This window comes from Carya illinoinensis, chromosome 2, assembly GCF_018687715.1.
Source record: "Carya illinoinensis cultivar Pawnee chromosome 2, C.illinoinensisPawnee_v1, whole genome shotgun sequence".
Taxonomy (NCBI): domain Eukaryota; kingdom Viridiplantae; phylum Streptophyta; class Magnoliopsida; order Fagales; family Juglandaceae; genus Carya; species Carya illinoinensis.
This window is the reverse complement of record NC_056753.1, coordinates 26,428,260-26,452,438: the sequence shown is the minus strand read 5'-3', so window position 1 is coordinate 26,452,438 and position 24,179 is coordinate 26,428,260. Positions and strand designations below refer to the sequence as shown.

Sequence of the window (24,179 nt, the reverse complement as noted above, 5' to 3'; positions counted from 1 at the left end):
TCGGAATCCTGATCGGAGTTCCGAACTCCGAACTCCGATCAGAGTCGGACTCCGATTCCGACTCGGAGTCGGAGTCGGAGTGAAATTTCGATTTCAACTCCGGTCGGAGTCGAAGGTCGGAATTTCCAATTCCGACTCCGTCGGAGTCGGAGCCCAGACCTACCGAAGACTCTCTAAACTGTGTCAGAATTCAGAAATGAGCGAAGACAAAAATGACAGATCTGAGAAAGTAGTTTAAAGACCTTATCTGTCTATATTTGTTGGAGTTAAGAGCACTCCAGTTTTGTAAAATCGGTTTTTATGTAAAATTTGAAGAAAAGTAGGCCAAAAGTGCCTTCAACGATGATGCATTTCATTTCTATTTTTAATTTTCTTACAGTGTTGCTGCTACATGTGAAGGGACTGTACACAAATGTAAACATTTTATTTATTTATTTTATGTCTCTTCTTGTACTTTTTCTCCCATAATAATTTCTCTTTTCTCGTACTTTTTTTCTCACAAAATATTAAAAATTATAATATTTTGTTAAAGTTGTGTTTAAGAAATAGAATTTGAATCTATTTCAAGCTTTATCGATCAAAGATGAATGTCATATATATATATATATATATATATCAGGGACGACGAAGCCGGAATATGCTGTGTTCACCTGGCCCGATATGCTGTGTTCCGACCCGACCTGACCCGTAATCTTCCACTTCCGAAATGAGGCTCTCCGGCTTTTCACCGTTACCCGATTAACCGAACCCGAAGCTTATTCAGGCAGAAGCGGTTATTCCGAACTGATCTCGGAATAAATAATAAACAATGCTCCACGTCTCTACGGTGGTTGTCTGGGACCAAGGTGGGGACGACCATTGGAGAGCTCCGCGTAGCTGGAATGAAACTGGGGTATGACGTGATCGCGATGGAACTCGAGGAGGAAGAACATGAGGCAATTGAACTTATCGTGGTGAGTCTCAAAGCTCAGTTAGAGAGGAGTCCAGAAAGGGAGACACACAGATATTAATAAACATTGAACAGTACCTTTCTGTCAATCTGTCAATCTAATCATCAATATTTCATTCATGTATTCGGTCACCGACTCACTGCCTTCTCTTTCATTAGAAACTTCCCGAAAGAACCCATAAAAGAGATAGGTTTAGAAAAAGACAAAAAGCAACGTAAAAGATATGCTTCTTGGCCTACTGCTCACCTTCGGCCATAATTTCTCATGTTCCCATGCTTCAGTACGACCTTCTTTATGATATGGAGCTTGTTCATTGGAAGTAAACGAGTTTGTAACTACTTACCATTAGTAAAATCACAATCAGTCTAATTTTTTTTTTTTAACTACAATCAATCTATTAAACGTACATAGACTTTTAATTTGAAAATACATACATTTTAAAAAGTAAAGAAATTTCTTCTGCATTTTCACTGTTATTCCCGCGAAAGCTTTAGCTATAATGTATAGTTAATTTATATAGTCATTAGGCACTATCAACAAGTTTCACGTAGAAGCTTGCATCAGAAGCTGAGCCAACGCTTCTTTCACATAATCGATCATACTTAGCACAATATCCTTAAATATATTGCATCACCAACACTGCATGCATGCATGCAGGAACATCATCCAAGTTTTGTCTTTCTTTGTTTGAGTTAATAAGATGGACAAGAGCATAGCAAACATGACAACCTTATAGGTTAGAATTCAAGGTTTCTTCACGAATTTCCACGTCTATGTTCGACCTCTGCTAGGTTATGTCCACACTAGATGGAAGGGAGGATTGTGGTGGAGCTTTACAACGATGTGGTGCCGGGAACCATTGAGAACTTCAGGGCTCTTTGCACTGGCGAGAAGGGCATTGGTCCCAACACTGTGGCTCCTCTTCATTACAAGGTCCTTTTTTTACATATAAGTATACATTTATGTCTGTATATAAGTTGATAGGTGACTAACTGGGTCTAGGTTCATAGTTTTGGCGATGCAAAAACTCTACTGCCATTCTTGATGATCATGAGATCAATAAAGTCGTAGTCTAATTTGTTTTTGAAGGATCGTTGGTGATCGTTTATGAATTTCACTAGTGTCTATGCCTCTCTATTGTTTTTATCTATGTATATATGTACTATTAAGCGTGTGTACACGTGCTGGGTTTTAGCATACATCTAACTATGCATGCTTGGTGATTTTTCTTAGTTACCTTTGTGACGTCGAACAGTACCAGGATTTGTGTAGCAGACTCAATCATCTCCGGAGGAACCTGTAGGTATGGAATTTTTGAAAATGAGGAAGCGATTGGAGGGAAGATACTTCAACGCACGGAGGACTTCGAAGATGTTTTGGGTTACTAAAATTTTGGTTGCAAAGAAGGAAAAGCCAACCAGAGACAAGTGCATTAATCGAATGAAGCTGATTCGGTTAACGGTTAATTACCCAAACCGAACCGGCACCAAACGGCCAGGAAACGGAAATACCCGCTTCCGCTTTGTTTCGCTTCGGACCGGTTATTATTTTTCGGTTCGGGTCGGAATATTGAGTCAGGCCATTCGGCCGGCTTAAATGTTCACCCCTTTATAAGAGGGGTCATAGGATATATAAACGTTTGCATATAACAAAAATTAAAAGGCTACTTAAAAGTGCATAAATTTATAGGAAGTTTCAAGTGTGAATGTAAAATAAAAAATAAAAACATTTAACATGAAAATTGGTCTCATTGTTCTTTCACTAAATAAAGAAAAACTAATTATCACATTCCTTCTCAATACACACTAGCAAATAATTTATAAAAAAAAAAATTGGTCATTTATTAATTTATTTCGAAACCTTATCTCAAGTACAATATTAAAAATTGAAAAAGCTCGTTTAGGTTTTTTATATTTTATTTTAAAATCTAGTCCTAAAAATATTTAGAATTTAAAATACGTACGGCTTGCATATCCTATAACTGTATCTCGTATTACCTATAAAATATTTAATATTCTTTAAAAGAGTAGTGTTACGTATACTTACAATTTTACGTACATAACTTATTTTGTCAATTTTATTTTAAAACTGAATTTCAAATTTCATAATTTTCAGTATATCAATAACTGACACTTAGATAAATAATTTTTTTTTATAAATTTTTCTTAATTATTGTTAGCATTTTTTTTTTGGCAAGATCGTAACTATATTGAAATAAAAATAAATAAATAAATACACACATTAGAAGTATCAAAGTAATTGTATGAGATTTGTACCACTCACTTAAAACTTGTTTTTGAATTTCGATTTTTTTCAATTGTTTGTAAATTAATGCTCAAATTCAGTTCTTTATTTTGACAGGAAAATAAGGTTCTTATGTATACTTCCAAGAAATGCAATAAGCCCCTGGGTAGACCACTTCTGTTTGATCAAAGCACCAAAAATTAAATAAAACACTTAAAAAAATTCCCTTGCACTGAGTGAATTATTTCAATACGATTTATTATTATTCATAAATTATTCACTACTATTCATCAACTCACGATCTTAACATTCGATCATAACATAATACTTCTTTCCTACGCCACATAACCATATATCCCTATTATTTTAAGATTAGAAATGTCTGCTACCTATCTGCACCAGTTCAGATTCTCAACTTTTAGGCTAAAAACTTGAAAAGTCATAAACGCGTCATGCTTTCTTCTCACGGCAAGAAGTTTCTCAACGTGGACTCTCCGGCTTTGAAACATCCCAATATTGTAAGTTACCTCCTTACCAAATATTGCACAAATTGGTCACCCACATAGCCGACCTTTAAAAACTAATAAATTTTCCTTCTGTATCAAGCTACATATAAGTTCCCAAGTCTCCAGTTTTGAAATTTGAACAAAAAGATGGATCGAGCTAGCTAGGTAGGCTGCAGGCAAAGTGACGAGAACCCGTTACAGAGTAGGAGAAAGTTGTTCACCCACATAAATAACCCAAGTTCTCTCTTTTGTCTCTTTCTTTCTTGATTTCCCTATAAAGGGCCATACATCCATCATCTTGCCCCCACCAAACTAAGCATACCCGAGTGGAACAAGATCTTTTTAGCATTTACAGGTATTTTTTCAGCACATATTTGAGCACATCGATTCTCAATGGCGCAAGGAAAATTTGAGATGGGTGTGGTCCTAGTCCTAGTGACCATGCTCTGGGCAGGAGCTGAGGCTCAGTCGAGCTGTACAAATGTGCTAGTCAGCTTGTCACCATGCCTAAACTACATTACCGGCAACTCCTCCACCCCATCTTCAGGATGCTGTTCGCAGCTCGCCACCGTAGTCCGTTCGCAGCCGCAGTGCTTGTGTGAGGTCATTAATGGTGGTGGCTCGTCGCTGGGGATCAACGTCAACCGAACTCAGGCTCTAGCCCTTCCTGGTGCTTGTAATGTTCAGACTCCACCCCTAAGCCGCTGTAACGGTATGATTGCATATCAAAATCTTCTCTGACCAATATTTTGGAGAAATACTATGAACTCATGTATTGAAAATAAGCAATAATGTCCTGTTTTCGTCTCTTCTAACTTGCACTTCGTGAATATGAGCAGCTGCTTCTCCAGCCGACTCTCCGTCAGGAACACCAGACTCTTCAAACACAGTTCCTTCGGGTACAAATTGTTGCATTGTTTATTCAGTTGAATGCAAAATTGTTGCTATTTGTCACATGCTGAACAATGCAGACCAGATTTTGGGTTTTAATAAAATCAAATCTTTACAGGGACCTTAAGATATATGTGGCAATAGAACAAGTTTTGTTTATCATTTTGCCTATCAACGAAGCCTCAAAGTTAAAAGGACTGATTTAGTTGTTTATTTTGTTCATTGGTTTAATGTTCATGTTGATGTTCACATGAGCAGGAGGGGGATCTAAAACTGTCCCAACAGGCGACGGTTCATCAGCTGGAAGTTCCATCAAGTTGTCGATTTCGCATCTCTTCTTCCTTCTTTGTGCTGCAGCATTTGCTTCATCCTTCACAACCTAAGAACTTTGTCTTGTGCTAGTCTGCCTTCCACAGCACACGATGCCTACATATTATTGTGATTATTATTGTATTCTACAATACTTTAATCAGTTCCCTTAGTTTGAGGGGTTTGGGAATACGTTTTATTTATTTATTTATTTGGTGACCTCTTCGGGGTTAATATTGTTTTGTATTGCTGAGGAGACATCTAGCTCTCTTCCCTTCTCAATAAAGATGATTGCTGCCTTATGATCTACCCACTGGGCACTTTTACATGATATCATATTATCAATAAACCATACAATCTCAACTTGGGTTTAAACAATAACTAAAGTTAGCAATAAGAAATTGTAAACCTGACCAAAACTAGATGCAAGAATTCGTACGAGTTCTTCACAGAAAACACTAAGCAAAATAATTGATAATCCACTTGTAAAAGTAAGAAGCTTTCTCTAAACACAAGTATTACACAAAAGTGGGAAACAGAGGCTATGCCATCTTGCAGGGCCAACATGCAAACATTTAGGTGAGAAGAGATTTTTTTTTTTTTTTTTTTAATGGGAACTTCTTGTGAGTGGAAGGGAGGAGAGGCCAAGGTCTAAAAACGTTTTTTTTTTTTTTGCCGACTAATCACCTTTTTTTTAAGAGATTATGCCCGAGTTTATTGTCATGCCCTCGTTTTTGTCGTAGGAATACTTTTTATAGTAAAAAAGAATTTCAGCGTCACAACCGAACTCTCGCAAGGCAAACATGTTACTAGAAAAAGCAAAAGCAGTATCATATGTCCCACTTGACTAATCACCTAGACATGCCTATCCCCAATACAAATCAAACATCTGGCTTAATCCATCTGACTACTGTAGGCAGAAGTTAGGCTTTTTTAATCAAGGACCAACGACTGCATACAATCTTCCTAGTCAATCAATTGGTCAGTTTTAAGGAACTGAGTTCTATTTCAGACTGCTCAAATTATATTAATTTTCCATGGTGTACAGAATGTGAAAGCCAGATCATAGAGTTGATTTATCTGTACTTTGGGCCTCGCCAGAGAAGGAAAAGAACAGAGCAGGGTGAATTATCAACCATATCCAAATATTCAAATAGGCATAGCTTTTGATCAGTCCAAAAGAAGAATACACTTCAATAATATACGGAAATAAGCAACCAACAAACTGCGTAGAACTTGTTTTTGAAGCTTGTGCATCTGTCAGCCCTTGCTCTGATCTCAGTGTGTATGAATCCCACAATTGACAAGCATAATCAGATCAAGCTGTGGGTGAGGCTAAGCTGATCAAGAAAACTTCCACTGTTCCACAAGAGCTAAGCTTTAGCTTATCTCATTCAAATATCACAACTATAACACAAAGTTGCATTGATTATGAGGATCAAAGAGCTCAAAAACATCCAGATATAATGTTCAGCTACTTGAATGAGCATCTAATGAAGCCAAGAAAGTTGCATTGAGTATGAAGGTAAAAGAGCTCACAAACATCAGAGCTATGTTCCTAAAGCTTATCTAGTAAGTCTCTGAGCACCAAGAATGCCTTCGTGACAGTTGAGCGGCAGTTATGTTCTTGCTCGTATGCATTTCAGAATTGTAAGTTTATCTTGAACTAGACTTGGGTGGGGGGTGCGCCAGGCCGATGCAGTAGTGCAGCGCAAAGGCGACGCTCGAGAGCCCCAGTAGCAAGCTACTGTGATGGGCACTCCCCCTAAAAAAATTAATTTAATATCATGTGACCCGATGGGCCACGTATCAGATATTAAACTGATAAGAACAGATACTACACTTGATCTTAGCCAAAAGGCCGAGAAAGGTATGATTATTACGTTCACTCATGCCCTCTTTTATCGTCCCACTCGTGAAGGTGCTCCAGCAGTGCTAGCAATGTGGGACAAGACTGCGAGCCCACGTAGAGTACTGATTGATAATTTGATGCGAACAACTTCTTTAGCAAAGGTTTTGCATTTGAGTTGAACTTCGGACTGTTATATGTTAAATGCAAGCTCAAAAGTTAACTGGCTTTGTGTGACAGATATCCTGCATGATAGAGAAATGCTTTGTTTATACATAAGAATGTTTATACACTACGCATTCACATGATTTAATGTAATCTATCATATTGTTAATTCTTTTTATTATAAGGTAGATTTGATATATTATATTAAAACACGTCAACATGTAAATTTCATTCTCTTCTTGAACTGAACCATATAAAGCATTTTACTGTTAAAGATATAAAATATAATAAAATCTATCTCTTCCCATTAGTTTAAACTTTTTAAACAAGTGGTAATTTCACATGGTATGAGAATAGGGGTCCTGAGTTTCTAATCCTGACTCTACACTCTATCCCATTTAATTAAATATTCTATGTGTTAGGCTAGGGAGCATTTGACCCACAAGTGATGAGAATATTAAGATATAAAATATATAATAAAATCTATCTCTTCCCATCAGTTTAAGGTTTTGAGACAAGTGGTGATTTAACATGATATCAGAGCAAAAGTCTTGAATTCGAACCCTGACTTTACATTCTATACCATTTAATTAAATATTTTACTTGTTGAACCACCTATTGAGAGAAAATCTAGCTCACACGTAAGTGAGAGTGTTAAGATATAAAATAAATAATAAAATCTAATTCTTTCTATCAATTTAAACTTTTGATATAAGTAGTGATTTCACATTTACTACGTTGCAGATTCCTCATTTGTGTATATTTGCTAAGTGATTAAAGTGATAATTGCAGCTTAATTGGCTGACCAAAGAAAAAACTATTTGCAGCATTATTGAAAGGTATAGCTTGCTACCAATACAAAGATGAATAGTTAACACGTTAGCTACAGAACTACACGGTTCGATACGCAGAGTGTCTAGTATCCATAGTCTATGAGTAGGACTATTAGGGTACCTAATTTCATTTGCTTTCTTAACTTCCATCTCTCGACGTCAGTGTCCGCCTAACAGAGTGCTTTTTGGTGTCCTTTACGATCTCTACGCATATTACCACTCCACCCAAAATTCCCTCAAAGATGATGGATTCCAATGAGTCAACGCCACATAGAAGTGTTCCTGTTTTCAGGATGATGATGGATTTTGGCTTCTGGAGTGTGTATAAGTACTATCTAGAGCTATATATTTGTATGATCTATATCGATATACCAACACAATTTTTAAAGCATGAGATTTTGTTGAAATTACATCGTTCACTCTCCACTGTATTAGTGCTATCAAATCATGTCATTTATTTCTCGTTTATAATATTAAATAATGTCGGTTTCTAGTCCATCTACAGACAAAAATTTCAGCTTGTCAATAAGGGCAAGTTGCATCCTGGGATGAAAATGGCCAACTCGTCTGCTAGTTGGCTGGTTCAATGCACCCAAATCTACATCATTGGACCAGCTTCTCAATGAGGGATACCATAATTGACAAGGTCTATGGCCGTCGTCCTGTGATAGTCTTGGCCTCCACGCAAGGTTCCTCGACCACATGCCTGCCTAGCTCCTATATAATATATATATATATGTGTGTGTGTGTGTGTGTGTGTGTGTGTAATCGAAATAAAACAACAGAAAATTTTCGGTTTCAATGGATTCCTCCCGAATTTCGATCCGGCCATTTGAGTTCTCCGACGTCGACAACTTCCTAAAATGGGCCAGCGATGATAGAGTAACGCGCTATCTTAGATGGAACACCATCACCTCTAGGGAAGAAGCACTAACATACATTGAGAAGGTTGCAATACCCCACCCATGGCGTCGGTCTATATGTTTGGATGACCGTTCGATTGGCTACATTTCAATTAGGCCAGAATCCGGTGATGACAGATGCAGAGCGCATGTTAGCTATGCGGTGGGCACGGATTACTGGGGGCAAGGGATAGTCACCATAGCATTGAAGATGGCCCTCTCTGGGGTGTTCAAGGAGTTCCCAGACTTGTTGAGGATTGAGGCTTTGGTAGTGGTAGAAAATAAAGGGTCTCAAAGGGTGCTAGAAAAGGTTGGATTTCTAAAAGAAGGGTTGTTAAGGAAGTATGTGTTGGGAGCTATTCTGACACAGAGACGATTCTAAATAAAGGAGGGACGAAATTTAACGTGGTTCGGCAATTGCCTACGTCCATAGCTCCTGTTATTTCACTATGAAATGATTTTTACAGAAAAAAAATTTCTCTCTGCTCACCCACTCTCTTCCTCTCTTCTTTCTCTTCTGCACTCTCTACTGCACGCTGCTATCTGCACCCTTAAGCTCTCCTATTTATAGGAGAGCAAATCACTACGTTGCAGCAATTTGCTGCATGATTCTTGGGGAGGTGGGGAGGTGCCTAACAATTACAAAAGCACCGAACGGTGCCTAATAAACCAAAGAAGCAAACGGTGCATGGCTCACCGTTTGCTATTTTGTCTCCATCTGCAACAATCTCCCACTTGGAGACAAATGAGTCTATATATCTTCATAGCAATCATCACAGCAACTTCAAGTCATGCCTTTAAGTACAAAGTCCAACTGAAGCTATACACAGCTTCAGTTTGTCAGCAGTAACTACTTTTGTGAACATGTCTGCTGGATTCTCTGTTCCTCGTATCTTCTCAAGTATCAACTGTCCACTATCGAGAAGAGATCGGATAAAATGGTATCGCAACTGTATGTGTTTTGTTCTGGAATGAAATGCTTGATTCTTTGCAAGAAAAATAGCATTCTGACTATCACTGTGCAGAATGCCTTTTTCATTCTTCTTTCCCAATTCCTCCAAGAATGACTGCAACCAAACCATTTCCTTCGCTGCTTCAGTTATAGCAACGTATTCCGCTTCTGTAGTTGAGAGAGCAACAATCTTCTGTAACTTAGAAGCCCACGATACAGCTGTATCACCCAGCGTATACACAAATCCAGTAGTACTTTTTCTGCTGTCAACGTCACCTGCTAAATCAGCATCTACATATCCCTGTAGTTTTAAACCTGCTTTTGTAAAGCATAGTGACGTATCTGAAGAGCCTTGTAGATATCTTAAAATCCACTTGACTGCTTCCCAATGCTGCTTTCCTGGATTACTCATGTACCTGCTCACAGCTCCCACTGCTTGTGCAATATCTGGCCTTGTACAGACCATAGCGTACATAAGACTACCAATAGCAGATGCATAGGGTATTCTGTTCATACATTCTTGCTCTTCCTCCGTCTTTGGCGACTGATCCTTAGTTAGTCGAAAGTGACTAGCTAAGGGTGTGCTCACTGGTTTCGCCTTGTCCATGTTAAACCTTCTGAGCACCTTCTTTACATACTCCTCCTGGGAGAGCTTGAGAGTATCATTAGACCTGTCTCTAATAATTCTCATACCAAGGATTTGTTTTGCAGCACCCAAATCCTTCATCTCAAACCGCTTTGACAACTGCTTCTTCAGTTCATTGATTTCCTCGATGCTTGACCCTGCAACGAGCATATCATCTACATATAACAGTAGGATAATATAAGAGTTGTCAAAGTTCTTCATATAGCAACAATGGTCAGCCTGCAGTCTTGTAAATCCATTACTGCACATGAAGTTGTCAAACTTCCGGTACCATTGTCGTGGAGCTTGTTTTAGGCCATACAAGCTCTTCTTCAGTTTGCAAACTAGATTCTCTTTTCCCTTCACTGAGAATCCTTGTGGCTGGTGCATATAGATGTCTTCCTCCAAATCACCATGAAGGAATGCAGTCTTCACATCTAACTGCTCAAGATGTAGATTCTCTGCAGCCACAATTGCCAACACTAGCCTGATCGTTGTCAATTTTACAACTGGAGAGAAAATGTCTGTGTAGTCGACACCTTCCTTTTGTTGAAACCCCTTCACGACCATTCTGGCTTTGTAGCGCTTGCTACCATTGTGTTCTTCTTTAATTCTGTACACCCATTTATTGTGCAAAGCCTTCTTGTCTTTTGGAAGCTTAGTTAGCTCACATGTCTGATTTGACATCAGTGACTCCATCTCATCTTGCATGGCTTTCTCCCACTTGATCGAATCTTCAATTCGTAGAGCTTCATCATAACTTTCCGGTTCACCACTATCTGTTAGCAAGATGTAGTATAGAGATGATGAGAACCGCTGTGGTGGCCTAATTGTTCTTGAAGATCTTCGAGTAGCAGTGAGTGGTGTACGTTGTTCGATCTGTGTATCATCATTTTCTTGATCCTCGTTCTGATCAGTGTTGACTCGAGTAACATCAAAGTCAATAACCTCAGATTTCTTTGGCTGTTCCTCAGATTCAGCTTGTGACTTAGCTTTGTACAGAATATGCTCATTAAATATCACATTTCTACTTCTGATGATTTTGCGATTTTTATCATCCCAAAATCGATAGCCAAATTCTTCATCACCATAACCGATGAAAAAATATTTTCTAGATTTGGCTTCTAACTTGTTACGATCAGTAGAATCTATGTGAACATATGATAAACAGCCAAAAACTTTCAAATGGGAAAGATTTACCTTCTTTCCGCTCCAGACTTCCTCTGGTAGATCGAACTTTAAGGGAACTGAAGGTCCCCGATTAATCAAATAGGCTGCAGTGTTAATTGCATCAGCCCAAAAACATTCAGGCAATCCTGAATTCAGCCTCATGCTTCTGGCACGTTCGTTGAGAGTTCTGTTCATGCGTTCAGCTACGCCATTCTGCTGCGGTGTCCCGAGAATAGTCTTCTGAAATCTAATCTCATTTGCAGCACAGAATTCTTTGAACCCTCCGTCGATGTACTCTCCTCCATTGTCTGACCTCAGACATTTTAACTTCAAGCCTGTTTCATTTTCAACCATGGCTTTCCACTTCTTGAAAGTATCAAATGTGTCAGATTTATTTTTCAAAAAATAAACCCATACTTTCCTGCTTAAGTCATCAATAAATGAAACATAGTACCGCGATCCTCCAAGAGAAGCGACTGGGGATGACCCCCACAAATCTGTGTGCACCAACTCCAACTTTGTAGATTTTGGAGTTCTACCATTTTTCAGGAAACTAACTTTTTTCTGTTTCCCAAAAATGCAACCTTCACACATGTCGAAATCAGTTGATTCCAACTTTGGTAACTTCCCCTTGGATAATAGTACTTTCATTCCTTTCTCACTCATGTGACCAAGCCTTTGATGCCATAGGTTGGCATTTGCATCAGCAATTGTAATAGTATCTCTAATACTTGAAGTCATGTATAGAGTACCTGTTTTTGTGCCTCGAGCTACTACCATAGCTCCTTTTGTTATCTTCCACGTGCCACCGGTAAATATTACCGAATGCCCATCAGCATCAAGTTGTCCTACAGAAATTAGGTTCCTCATGAGCTTGGGAACATGTCGCACCTTCTGTAGCAGCCATGCACTTCCATTGGGCAGATTGATTGGTACATCTCCCATGCCTTCGATTTCCAATGCTTCACCATCTGCTAAGTACACCTTCCCGAAATCATCAGTGACATAATTCTGCATGATTTCTCGGTGTGCTGTAGTGTGGAACGAGGCTCCTGAATCTAACACCCAAGATTCAATTTGATTGTCGACTGAAAGAAGTAAGGCATATTGGAGATCTTCTGTTGTGGCATTAACAGAGTCATGCTCATTCTTCTTCTTTGCTTCTTTGCAATTATTTTTGAAGTGACCAATCTTGCCACAATTCCAGCACTGTACTTGTTTTTCGGATCTAGATTTACTTCTGCCTCTTCGGGACTTCGATCTGCCCCGATTTGAACTTCTACTGGCTCATCTACCTCTCGTCTCGAGGTTTAAGGCAGAACTGGAAGTTGATGCTTCTCCTGTATCTCTTCTGTGAACTTCCTCGCTAAGAATATGGTCCCGGATATCTTGATACTTCATCTTTGTTTTGCCATAAGAATTGCTAACAGCTGTTCTCATGCCCTCCCAGCTCTTTGGCAATTGAGCTAGAGCAATCAGTGCACGTACTTCATCATCAAATTCAATCCCCACTGAAGCTAATTGATTGATGATGGTGTTGAACTCATTCAGATGCTGAATAACTGGAGTTCCTTCTGCCATTCTCAAGTAGAATAGCTTATACATCAAATGCACTTTATTATTGGCTGATGGCTGCTCGTACATGTCCGATAGAGCTTTCATCAAATCCGCCGTGGTCTTCTCCTTTCCCACATTGTGTGCAACTAATCTTGACAGTGTTAGTCTAATGACTCCCAACACTTGTCTATCAAGGAAACTTCAATCTTCATTGCTCATGTCATCTGGCTTTCTTCCTAGGAGTGGAAGATGTAGTTTCTTTCCATAGAGATAATCTTCTATCTGCATTCTCCAGTAGGCAAATTCTGTACCGTCAAATTTCTCGATACCAACATCTTTAGCTTCTTCTCCAGCCATAATTTTACAAATGAGTTCAAATTCAAACAAACAAAGATCACCGTTGCGTCCGAAACACTCGAATTAGCTGGAAACGAGTCCGGAATGATCCAAATAGTTTGTCAGCACTATTTGATCGTCGCGATGGAACTCCAACTGGCGTGATCTAGCCCAAATTGATCTGCAACACGTGGATGGTTCAGATCCAATGTACTGATGCCGAATCTCAAAATTTCGACCGTACGGATGAGTCCGGAATGATCCAAATAGTTAGAAAGCACTATTTGATCGTCGAAATCGGATTCCAAATGGCTTAGATATAGCCAAAAACAGATCTGAAAAACGGACGGTTCTGATCTGTCTGGCGCGTGAGATACACAAGCTGCACAGCGCGCATGGGCAACGCGTGGGCGCGTGTAATACACGCGCGTACAGTACAGTGCGCGTGGGGGAGAGTGATGCGCGTGTGACACACGCGCCGAACCTATCTAGGGCGCGTGGGGCGCATGGGCGCGTGTCCTTCACGCGTCTTCAACCTCTGGCGCGCGTGAGGGCGCGTGTGGTGCACGCGTCTTCAACCTCCAGAGCGCGTGGGGCGCGTGGGTTGCAGCAGATGCACGCGCCGATCTTCTAGGGGCGCGTGTCGCCTCGTCCGACCTCCGTTTTCGATTCCGTTTGCGGCAACGGATTCGTCTCGACACAAGGAACACCGTGGAGTTGTCAAAAATTGATTTTGAACAACTTGAATTTTCAGACAGCTCGAACCAATGCTCTGATACCAGTTGTTGGGAGCTGTTCTGACACAGAGACGATTCTAAATAAAGAAGGGACGAAATTTAACGTGGTTCGGCAATTGCCTACGTCCACAGCTCCTGTTATTTCACTATGAAATGATTTTTACAGAAAAAAAAATTTCTCTCTGCTCACCCACTCTCTTCCTCTCTTCTTTCTCTTCTGCACTCTCTACTACACGCTGCTATCTGCACCCTTAAGCTCTCCTATTTATAGGAGAGCAAATCACTACGTTGCAGTAATTTGCTGCATGATTCTTGGGGAGGTGGGGAGGTGCCTAACAATTACAAAAGCACCGAACGGTGCCTAATAAACCAAAGAAGCAAACGGTGCATGGCTCACCGTTTGCTATTTTGTCTCCATCTGCAACAGTATGGGTTTTGCAAAGGAGAGATCAGGGACATGTTTATCTACATCTTCTTAGTAACAGATATATCATATGAATTGAGTGCTTAGGAAAAGAAAAGAGGAAGAAGAAGATAATATGATGTGACTTGTGAGTGATATGTTGTAACCAGTACCCTTGATCTCAATGAAATATTATCCATTTCAGGCTGATTACTGCATCTGCCTGTTTAGATTCTTGTTCCACTAATTAAGAATCTAGTCAATGGCGATAAGCTACACCTATGCCAACAATGAAATAATTCCAGAAATAAATACCAGGTCCCCAACATGACAACAGTGTTCAACATTAGTCCAACATCATTTCAACGTCCTTTTATCCATAATAGTCTTGATGGAACTTTGAGTTTGGGATACAAAAAATATTTTAATCAAGTGATTACACAAAAGTAAATTCACAAACTGACGCAGCTTAATATATAAGTCCCAATACGAAATTGGAAAAGAATATAGACAACAAAACACATTTTCCTAGAAGCTGTTCCATATATATATATATATATATAGGTATTCTTAACATTATTTTGAGATCTACTTGTGTGAAGCTCGTTTGCAACTGATTGATTTTCTTTTCTACAAGTTTGGTTTTATTGTCTCTGAGGTTCGGACGAAAAGAACACCCGAATGCCAACTATGCCATATATTAAATTAAAAAAGTAAGACAGTGTAGTCCCACATAGAGAAAGATAGAGATGGGCGCCTAAGAAGATCGAAATAAAACAGAGCAGTTGTTAGAGAGGAAACTCATACCTTTCTCGGCCTTTTGGCTAAGATCAAGTGTAGTATCTGTTCTTATCAGTTTAATATCTGATACGTGGCCCATCGGGTCACATGATATTAAATTAATTTTTTTAGGCGGAGTGCCCATCACAGTAGCTTGCTACTGGGGCTCTCGAGCGTCGCCCATGTTTTGCACTACAACACGGGCCTGGCGCACCCCACCAAAGTCAATAGTCTAAACATTCTTTTTAGCCGTTTGGTTGAATGCTAAATTTATTTCGGCTTGTGGAAGACAAGAAAAAGAGTCCACTTTTGCAATCCCCTTTGCCTAATCGTATTGAAGCCCAAAATATAGTCAGGTTCACCTCTGCACTTAGAATTTGCGGTAACTGAAATGGGAACCTAGTTGACTCGGGCAAATTGCGCCTGAACCTTGAGGTGGAGGATAATCTTGTTCTTGATATATTCTATATAGTCCATGGTGTATGAATTTCGAGCCTTGCTGAGAGACTATAAGAAAAAAGGTAAGCAAGGAAAGACATACTTCAAAAGTGGCCAAGGTGTGTTAGCCTTTTGTCTACCAAACAATGACCCACAAGAAGCCGCCTGGAAATAAGGTTATACACAAGGAGATTTGGGCTCATTGCTCTACTCAGTGGTGAATGAGTGGTGGGTCTATATTAGATTATAGGTAAGGATTTTTTTTATGCAAGTATAGATAAGAGTTGCTAATGCATAACGCTGCTTATATCTGGCCTGGTCGACAACGTTTTCAAAATTACTGCTTTTTGGTGAAGTATATAATACAGAAAGTATACAAAAGAAAACACCTAGATACATTCTAAAAAACAAAAAGCGAAAACAGAAAACCATGAACAGAGACTCCGTTAATCACCAGCAGAATCATTCTCTCTGAATCATGTGGAGACTAGTTTTCAGTTTTTACCAACTGAATGTTTTTCATTGAAATATTGTCCTCGGCCGTTTGCTACAGTCATATTGCCAAATTGTGATGTGATGCTCTATTTATTGACATCATTGTTTTCTTTTCCGCATATATTTGTTTTCCTTTCAAAATAGCATGACAAATAGATAAGAGCGGGCATTCAACCAAATTTCAAGAGTATAACGATGCATTCGCTCGATCTACTTGATCCATGCCTGGTGCTCCATACTTCAGGCAATATGCCCTGCCAAAGTGAGAATCTTGACGTGCTTTTTCTTCCTCAGCTCATGTGGGACAGGCCCAAAAACTCTTGTCCCAATCGGTTGGCCTTGCTTGTCAACAAGCACCACAGCATTGTCATCAAACTTCACCTCACTGCCATCACAGCGGCCGCGTTGCATTGCAGCACGTACAACAACGCCATATACAACCTTTCCCTTCTTTACTTTTCCATTTGGATGGGCTTCCTTCACTGATGCAATTATAGTGTCTCCCAGTCTTGCACCTTTCTTCCCCTTTAAAGCTTGTATGCACATCACCTTTTTAGCCCCGGAGTTGTCCACAACTTTGAGAACCGTTCGCATCTGAATGAAAGTTCTTTGCTGCTGTAAAATTGCACACAACAAAAACTAAAATTATTTCCAAAATGAGGTAATAACAGAGAACCTTTAATTATGGTTTAGCAAAATGGACTAACATTCGTAGCCACTTATTAGGGGTGCTTTTGCACACACCAAGAAAATGTAGGTAATTTTGATAACTTCCTCTCAGCTTTCTAAGAGAGAGAGTTAAAACAGTTATTCCTTCCAAGGGGAACCAAAACTGGCACAGGCTTGATTGATCATCTTTTCCTCCCTCCCCAGCGGAATTCCAAACTGAACTGAGGGTTTCCAGGTGCTATGATCTCCAGACAGTCAAAAAGTTTGATTGATGCATCTCATAAATTTGAAAACATAGTTAAAAAGATGGCACGTCTGACAAAACTCCATATAAATGAAAGCAACCACATGTTCATGCCTCTTCTAAATAATTAAGGTTGGCAATAGCACCTAGGCTTCACCATTTAGCCCATCAAAAGTTGCTATTCTGTCCATTATTTTCGATAACTATAAGTGAATAAAAATGATCATCATCATAATAATAACCAAAACAGCAAAGGAGAAAAACACTGACCAGCGATAAGGAATGGCTGCAAGTTATCCCATTCGATGTGCCAAGTAAACTAGACAAGTTGTTGTTGAGGCCACCCAACAATGAACGACCCACTAGTAGTTTTTGTTAATTTTTCCCCAGTACATGGAATAAGGCGCAGTGAGTCAATCAGATAAAAAATATCAATACAACAAAACTAATGACAGTGTCTGCCAAACAAGAACATAAACATGTTTTTCTTTTTCTTTTTTAACGTTTTTTTTTTTTTTATAACTAGAAACTATTGATCATGTTTGCCAACCATGGACCCAAATAATTTTTTTTTTTTTTTTAATCAGCGGGTGTCCAAGCCAGCTTGCGAGCACCTCAACTAATCTTTTTTTGATAAGTGTGATGCGCGCACCTCAACTAATCCCAAGGGGCCCTAAAGTTAACGGCCAGGTAAACCTCCAGTGGCCCTGTGGGGACTCAAACTGGTGACCATTGGGGAGCAAACCCAAGGCCTAATCAATTGAGCTACCCCTCAAGGTTAAGGACCCAAATATGGTTTTCATAATTTTTTTTCAAGTCTCAGCACAAACATGTTTAGAACCTAGAATAATGTTTCACCTCCCAACAAATTTTGTCTAATCATTAGCGAACCCCACTATTTTCAAAAATACCCAAAAACAACTCTCACAAAACATTTTTACTTTGAGTGGACCTCAACTTTTTCAAAAACACCAAAAACACATCTCATATTTTTTTTTTCATTTCAAACATCTTTCCAATGGCCCAGCCCCATCCATTTTACCTATTTTACAAACACAAACACAAAACAAACCAAAAAATCTTTTCTCAATTTTTGTTACACAAACATTCTCAATGTTTTTGGGTTTATTGAATGTATGCAGTTCACACATATTCCAAGACATGCATCACACAAATCTGGAATGTGCAAACAAAATATAGCCAGGAAAGTAAACAAAGCATAGTTCAAAAAATTGCGTTTAGATATCCCAGTTAAAAGTGTCGTGCGCTTAACAAGAATACAGGTTATGGGTAAACCAGTTTTAGCTCCTTGTGATCAAACCTAATTGTCCTATTCTTTGACACTTCCAACCAGTTAAACTTTCTTGCACTTTGAACTAGATGAAACATTTTAGAGTACTAATGAAATTATGCCATTTCATGATCTATTTTACATCCTAGTGGAACACGATCCTTATTCATTTTCTTCCTCAACTGCCATTGTGTCCTTGTGGAACGTACATATCAGAGAAATCACCAACACACTTTACCAGTCCTAAATCTCCCAAATCTTCAACTAGGGTCTCAAATATATGACGTGGCATCACTGTATTTATTTATTTATATTATCAGTAAACAAAAGTTTATTGATCAGAAGAATAGGAAAGAGGGCAAGTATGCAGGACAAATCCAAGAGCAACACCTGATATGGCATCACTTTATTGGTTCACAAAAAATGTGTAATATAACTTGTCAAAACTCAAAGAGATAAAGTATAATTAGGACTAACCACAAAAGCTTGGATGGAAAAAGTATAATTAACTCTTCTAAATCCATCATAATTACTCATACTGAAAAGTTTCTAGAATCATGACACTGGAATTTTGACAGTCATGAATTATCGTTACCACTTCCTCTCATTGTGGTGTAGTCCCACAATCAAAAAATTGTTATTAGATTAGATGGTATTCAGGATTCAGATTAACAAGTACATGTGCATGCTGGTTTCTCCTATGTACCCAAAAATGAGATGCACACAAAGGCATTAGGCGATTACAAGATGGGTCTGACACTTGTTTCACACGTTGTAATGCCCCGAACGGAGTCTAGGAGGGTAGTAATGAGGAAGGGTCCCACACTATGTCCAGGACTAGCAGCAGGAAATAAAATTTACTTAATCGCACAAACGGGACATCAATGAAACTCACACTAATCACATAACTACAATGGTTTACAACATCTCAAGGTAACATAAGGTGCACAAGGTACGGATTATAGAAGCATATATCAGTGACTGAAACGTGGGAACGAATTATAGCAGTAGCCAGTAGACATTAGTAACGGAAACTTGAGAACGAAGTATAGAAGCCAAACTAAATGGCGAAACCTATCAGGCACCTATTAAACTGTAAAATCGCATACCGAGAGACCATTTCGAAGCAAGTCCCGCAGCCATCTGCATCAAATTATACCGACATAAAAAATTTTAAAAAAAAATCAAAATCAATTAAAATGCTTACCAATCAAAAAAAAATAAAAATATGGCGACGGTATTATCCCGTTTGGATGACTAGAAAAGGCAATGAAGGGCATTGAGAGATTGAGAAATAGAAGGAGAATGCTAACCTGAACTACGAATCTACAATCTGGGAAGAATGTCGAGGGCGTAGTATGCTGGAAATCGTGGGAAAACCCTGACTGAAGGTTTAAGGTTAGACCAGCAACGGCGAGGGTTTGGTGGGGGGTTTTTTCCTTTTGAAAGCGAGTCAGCTGTGAGTCGTTGACTATGGTGCCCCGAGCGGCGAGTTCTTTAACTTTGGAAATGATTTTTACAGCCCAGTTTGCAATTTATGTTCATTTCCTTTTTTAAAAAATGATTGGTAAATCTGGAATTTATATTTAGAAAAACAAATATTTTTTATGAACTTTCTTAAAAAAAAATAATAATAATAAATTAACTTATAAAATTTGAATGTCTTAAAATTATATCTAACATTACTCTTATTTATTATTCTACATGAAATCAAAACCACCACAAACCTAAATGCTTGTTTAGATTCTGATATGAGATGATATAAGTTTATATGAAAGTTAAATAAAATATTATTAGGATATTATTTTTTAATATTATTATTATTATAGAATTTGAAAAAGTTAAATTATTTATCATATTTTAAGTAAAAATTTAAAAAAATTATAATAATCAAATGAGACGAAACACTCTCTGAATCCAAATGAATTCTGAAAATTAGATATTTGCCTTGAATCCTATCAAAGATTCAAAATATCATTTATAATCTAACTCCATGACTTATTAATGTTAAGATATGACAATTAAAATGTAAATCCATAACTTATCATCTAGTTTCATTTCTTTTTATCTTTTACAAATACTTAGTTCGAGTTTTTACTATTAATTTACACATTGGCAAGTATTTCCTCGTCCTAAAATTTAACATGACACGAACATGACCCACAACCACCGAATTGTCACCCTGCTTGATTATACCAATGGTCCCATACGTGAGAGGCTGATAATGTGACTTATATGGAGTAGTGGACTACGTTTTCATGAACCATTAATAGTTCTCCTCTAGCTTGTTAATTTGAATTCTTGAATTAATTCAACAACTTAAAACATGTAAGATATAATCGCGCTAAGTTGTTTTCATTACATTTATTGAAGTTTGTATAAATATTTTTGATAATATAAAATAAATAATAAAATTTATTTTATTTACAAGTTAGTGCGTAAAGAATGTCATTTATTAGACGTGTACATAAAAGAGAAATTATTGGAGAGGAGATGGGGCTGTTGGCCTGTTTAGCAGTTAAACAACTGCTCCATGAAAAGGGGCATCAGAAGGGGTCCTCCCCTCCTACGTAATGGGCCTACCTCCCTTCGGGTTTGAATGTGGATGCGAAGCCCACCAACTCCTACCAAAGCTTTTGATTTTTTGGTGAAAGGTATGTTTTCACCTAAAACTAAAAGAACTGAAACCGACTGATAATACATCAACAAAAGAGTAATGTTATTTATAATTTTATGTTGCGTAAATCCCGCATATTTAAAAAAAAAAAAAAAAGTGGGTTGATTCATCATTTAAAAAAATAAATTTTCATATGAATCTCAAATTTATCTAATTTTTTTAAACAGTGTACGAGAATTACATATTCTACGATTGTAAATATTATTTCTCTCCAATTACATATGAGGATAAGAACTCTTGATTGAGTTTGCATGAGTCATATGAGAGCAAGTTTGCATGAGTCATACGAGAGAGAGAGAGAGAGAGAGAGAGAGAGAGAGAGAGAGAGAGAGAGAGAGAGAGAGAGAGAGAGAGAGAGAGAGAGAGAGAGAGAGAGAGAGAGAGAGAGAGAGAGAGAGAGAGAGAGAGAGAGAGAGAGAGAGAGAGACCATTATTTTCTTTCTTATAGTTTCTTACACTTTGTGTTTAGATCACAGTCGGAGGTTCCATTTCTACCTTTTATATATAGAGTACATGAGTTAAATAAATTTCTATTCATTTTCCATTTTTTGTCAATAAGAGAATATAAAAGAGAAATAAATTAGAGCTATAAGTCGAAATATTTACCGAAATTTTGTATAGTTTATTCACCTCTTTCATAGGTTTTTTTTCCCCTAATTTACTCGTATTCTTTTATGTTTGCATCTTCATATTAACAAGCTTTTCCTGCAAACTTCAATTAATTCAAGTATTCAGATATAAATAATTTTATTATAAACTGATTTGATTTGATGTGATATATCAGATTATAAAATTATTTATATTTATAAAATAGATCTATTGTATCAATGAAATCTTATCAATTTAGAATTTTACTTTTATACAATTTTTTTATAATCGTAATAATTCTCAATAACTTTGATGTTCGATGTCATGGAATACATACCTTTTATGTTACATTTGGATATTAAAATGATTTTAAATAATTTATAAATAATAATAAATAGTTTGTAAATAGTAATGAAGTAATTTAAAATTATTTTTTTAACCAAATATAGCCTATATAACATTTTTTTTATTCTATTTATAAAGTAATTTGATCAAGGGCGCTTCTACTGTATCATGGATGCCAGAGTTTGCCATCTTCCTTCAAATATACGTAGCATTATTAATATATATCTCTCAGATCTTTGATTTTACACATTTGGTATATATATATATATATATAATATTATATTACGATAAAAGGATTCATATCTTGGTGCTGAAGACTGTACTTCATGTTCATTAGTGGTGTCTACTCGATCTACCAGTCTTATCAATTCTTTCGATCGTGCATGCATGGGTGATCCTAATCCTATTATCATCAAAATTATCTTAATTAATGCTGGGGTGGACTCAAGTAAGTGACCAATCATGTGCAAACTCTAGGCCAGGGTGGCTGGCCTACCTTTGAATTATGACAATTGACAATACTATTGGGCATTGATGAAGTGGACCTACCTCCTCTCTCCCACGCAGATACATGATGATGACATCCCCATCTTCTCGAGGCATGGAAGAGACAACCCAGCACCATCACAAAAAAGTTATACCAAGACACTCCAGAAAAGGAAATAATGGACATCCCACCTATATATATAAATATATATATATATATATATTTATAAAATAGGTTTACACTTAGGTTATAGCCTTAAATTATAGTTATAGCCTAGTATTTAGGTTAAATTGATGATGTCATGTCTGTCTGTCTGTGTGTGTAGATGTAACACTTCTTTACGTATCTTAAATTATAAAAATAAATTCGCTTCTCTAAGATAAAGACTGCTGATTAAAAAAATCGCGATTAACTATTGACAAATATTGCATCGTCTTCTTATAAGGGAGCATCTTATATCCCGTTGCCTTTCAACTTACAGATATGTTGGTTAGGGAAAATATCATATCCCTAATGCGAACCATGCGTCCTCATTATACTGTCATTGTTTGAATTAAGCTGCGTATTTAATTTGTATTTTATTAAGAATCCTACAGGTATAACATCCCTTGCATGCCATCTTCGTTAGTACCTATGAAAGGAGATTTTTTCCCTCGACCCAAAGGCCTAGAAGACAGGTCTGGCTTGATTGGGTGGCCCCTCAACCCATTAGAGGACCTCGACCTATCAGAAGTTGGCCTATGACAATAATCACGAGAGAATACCTTTAAAACACAAGAAAAGAGAGGACACATTACCTCAGCATTCCCTTATGGCCCCTAGTCTCAGATAGCACTATACATGCAAATGGGCGAGAAATGCAGGGAGCCCTTAATTTTCTAACATGCAAAGGAGGAGGAGCCTGATGGCGATCCGCATAATAGAAGAGACAAAAAGCCACACCGCATTAATTACTCAATCCCAAAAGTCACGATGTATTAAAGGAATCTAACTAAATAAACTGTTGATGGGACATATCCCCTGACACGAGGTATGGGAAGTTGACTCCCAAAAGTCTAGTATAAAAACCAATTCCCCGATATGAAGAACTCTATCGGAACTCTCTACTCACTCGCACAAACATGGAAGCTATGTCGATAAACATGAAAGCAAAACTCGTAGCGATAGAACAACTAGTAGCAAGGCTAACCACCAAGAGGAAATGGCGAGGAAGACGAGCACCTCGTCATCGATGGACCAACTGCTCACCAGCATAGGCCTGCCTTACAGCATGGTGGTGATGGTTATGCCATTACTACCAAAGTTCCAGGTCTCCCTCATGGAGATGTATGAAGAGACCAAGGACCCCCTCGAGCACTTGGAAATCTTCAACGCTCACATAACCGACTTTCCAGGGAAGGTGGCCTGTAGAGCTTTCTCATTAACTTTGAAAGATCCTCCTCAATCAAACAAAGCAAAGATGAGAGTCTAAAGGCATACTTGTCCAGGTTTAACAATAAATGCTTCACAATAGATGACTAGAACGAGAAGATAACTCTAGCAGCGCTCGTAGGAAAAGTATGGCCCTAATCCCAGTTCATGGCAGAGCTGGCAATGAGGATTCCCGCCACATTGTGGGACTTCATGGATCAAGCTAATAACTTTATCAATACTGAAGACACGCTTCGTGCCCTAACTGAGCCGAGGAGGAATGGGTTGGAGCGTGCAAACAAGAAAGGGAATATCTTAACCAAAGG

General features: G+C 38.1%; 3 protein-coding genes and 2 non-coding genes across 6 annotated transcripts; 3 read left to right on the top strand and 2 right to left on the bottom strand.

Moving 5' to 3' along the window:
* Positions 1 to 3,842: 3,842 nt before the first annotated feature.
* Positions 3,843 to 5,209, top strand: LOC122300570 (non-specific lipid transfer protein GPI-anchored 5-like). The gene is made up of 3 exons (XM_043111325.1): positions 3,843 to 4,412; positions 4,540 to 4,599; positions 4,850 to 5,209. The coding sequence occupies exons 1-3, from the start codon at positions 4,094 to 4,096 to the stop codon at positions 4,972 to 4,974; spliced, it is 504 nt and encodes a 167-aa protein (XP_042967259.1). The 5' UTR covers positions 3,843 to 4,093; the 3' UTR covers positions 4,975 to 5,209.
* A 1,369-nt stretch (positions 5,210 to 6,578) lies between these two features.
* On the bottom strand, positions 6,579 to 6,774 carry LOC122302026. The gene has a single exon (XR_006240276.1). It is a non-coding gene; the product is annotated as a U2 spliceosomal RNA (small nuclear RNA).
* Positions 6,775 to 8,535: 1,761 nt separating this feature from the next.
* LOC122294831 lies at positions 8,536 to 14,667 on the top strand. The gene is made up of 2 exons (XM_043103821.1): positions 8,536 to 8,995; positions 14,454 to 14,667. The coding sequence occupies exons 1-2, from the start codon at positions 8,549 to 8,551 to the stop codon at positions 14,535 to 14,537; spliced, it is 531 nt and encodes a 176-aa protein (XP_042959755.1). The 5' UTR covers positions 8,536 to 8,548; the 3' UTR covers positions 14,538 to 14,667.
* Positions 14,668 to 15,232: 565 nt separating this feature from the next.
* LOC122302001 lies at positions 15,233 to 15,428 on the top strand. The gene has a single exon (XR_006240252.1). It is a non-coding gene; the product is annotated as a U2 spliceosomal RNA (small nuclear RNA).
* Positions 15,429 to 16,138: 710 nt separating this feature from the next.
* LOC122300569 (50S ribosomal protein HLP, mitochondrial-like) lies at positions 16,139 to 19,860 on the bottom strand. 2 transcript variants are annotated; one of them, XM_043111323.1, is made up of 4 exons: positions 19,660 to 19,860; positions 19,432 to 19,489; positions 17,326 to 17,417; positions 16,139 to 16,757 (listed from the first exon to the last, which is right to left on the bottom strand). In XM_043111323.1, the coding sequence occupies exons 2-4, from the start codon at positions 19,487 to 19,489 to the stop codon at positions 16,383 to 16,385; spliced, it is 525 nt and encodes a 174-aa protein (XP_042967257.1). In that variant the 5' UTR covers positions 19,660 to 19,860; the 3' UTR covers positions 16,139 to 16,382. The 2 variants fall into 2 exon arrangements, with proteins under 2 accessions (XP_042967257.1, XP_042967258.1); XM_043111324.1 differs by having other exon boundaries at positions 19,456 to 19,489; positions 19,660 to 19,839.
* Positions 19,861 to 24,179: the final 4,319 nt, after the last annotated feature.

What these genes read in the sequence shown, in the direction of transcription:
- LOC122300570 (XM_043111325.1), top strand. Translation starts at nt 4,094, where the DNA reads ATGGCGCAAGGAAAATTTGAGATGGGTGTGGTCCTAGTCCTAGTGACC. An exon ending in ACCCCTAAGCCGCTGTAACG is followed by an intron (nt 4,413 to 4,539) that starts GTATGATTGCAT and finishes GAATATGAGCAG; the next exon opens with CTGCTTCTCCAGCCGACTCT. An exon ending in TTCAAACACAGTTCCTTCGG is followed by an intron (nt 4,600 to 4,849) that starts GTACAAATTGTT and finishes TCACATGAGCAG; the next exon opens with GAGGGGGATCTAAAACTGTC.
- LOC122294831 (XM_043103821.1), top strand. Translation starts at nt 8,549, where the DNA reads ATGGATTCCTCCCGAATTTCGATCCGGCCATTTGAGTTCTCCGACGTC. An exon ending in AAGGGTTGTTAAGGAAGTAT is followed by an intron (nt 8,996 to 14,453) that starts GTGTTGGGAGCT and finishes CATCTGCAACAG; the next exon opens with TATGGGTTTTGCAAAGGAGA.
- LOC122300569 (XM_043111323.1), bottom strand. Translation starts at nt 19,489, where the DNA reads ATGGCTGCGGGACTTGCTTCGAAATGGTCTCTCGGTATGCGATTTTAC. An exon ending in GCGATTTTACAGTTTAATAG is followed by an intron (nt 17,418 to 19,431) that starts GTGCCTGATAGG and finishes AAAAACTACTAG; the next exon opens with TGGGTCGTTCATTGTTGGGT. An exon ending in GCAGCCATTCCTTATCGCTG is followed by an intron (nt 16,758 to 17,325) that starts GTCAGTGTTTTT and finishes GCAATTTTACAG; the next exon opens with CAGCAAAGAACTTTCATTCA.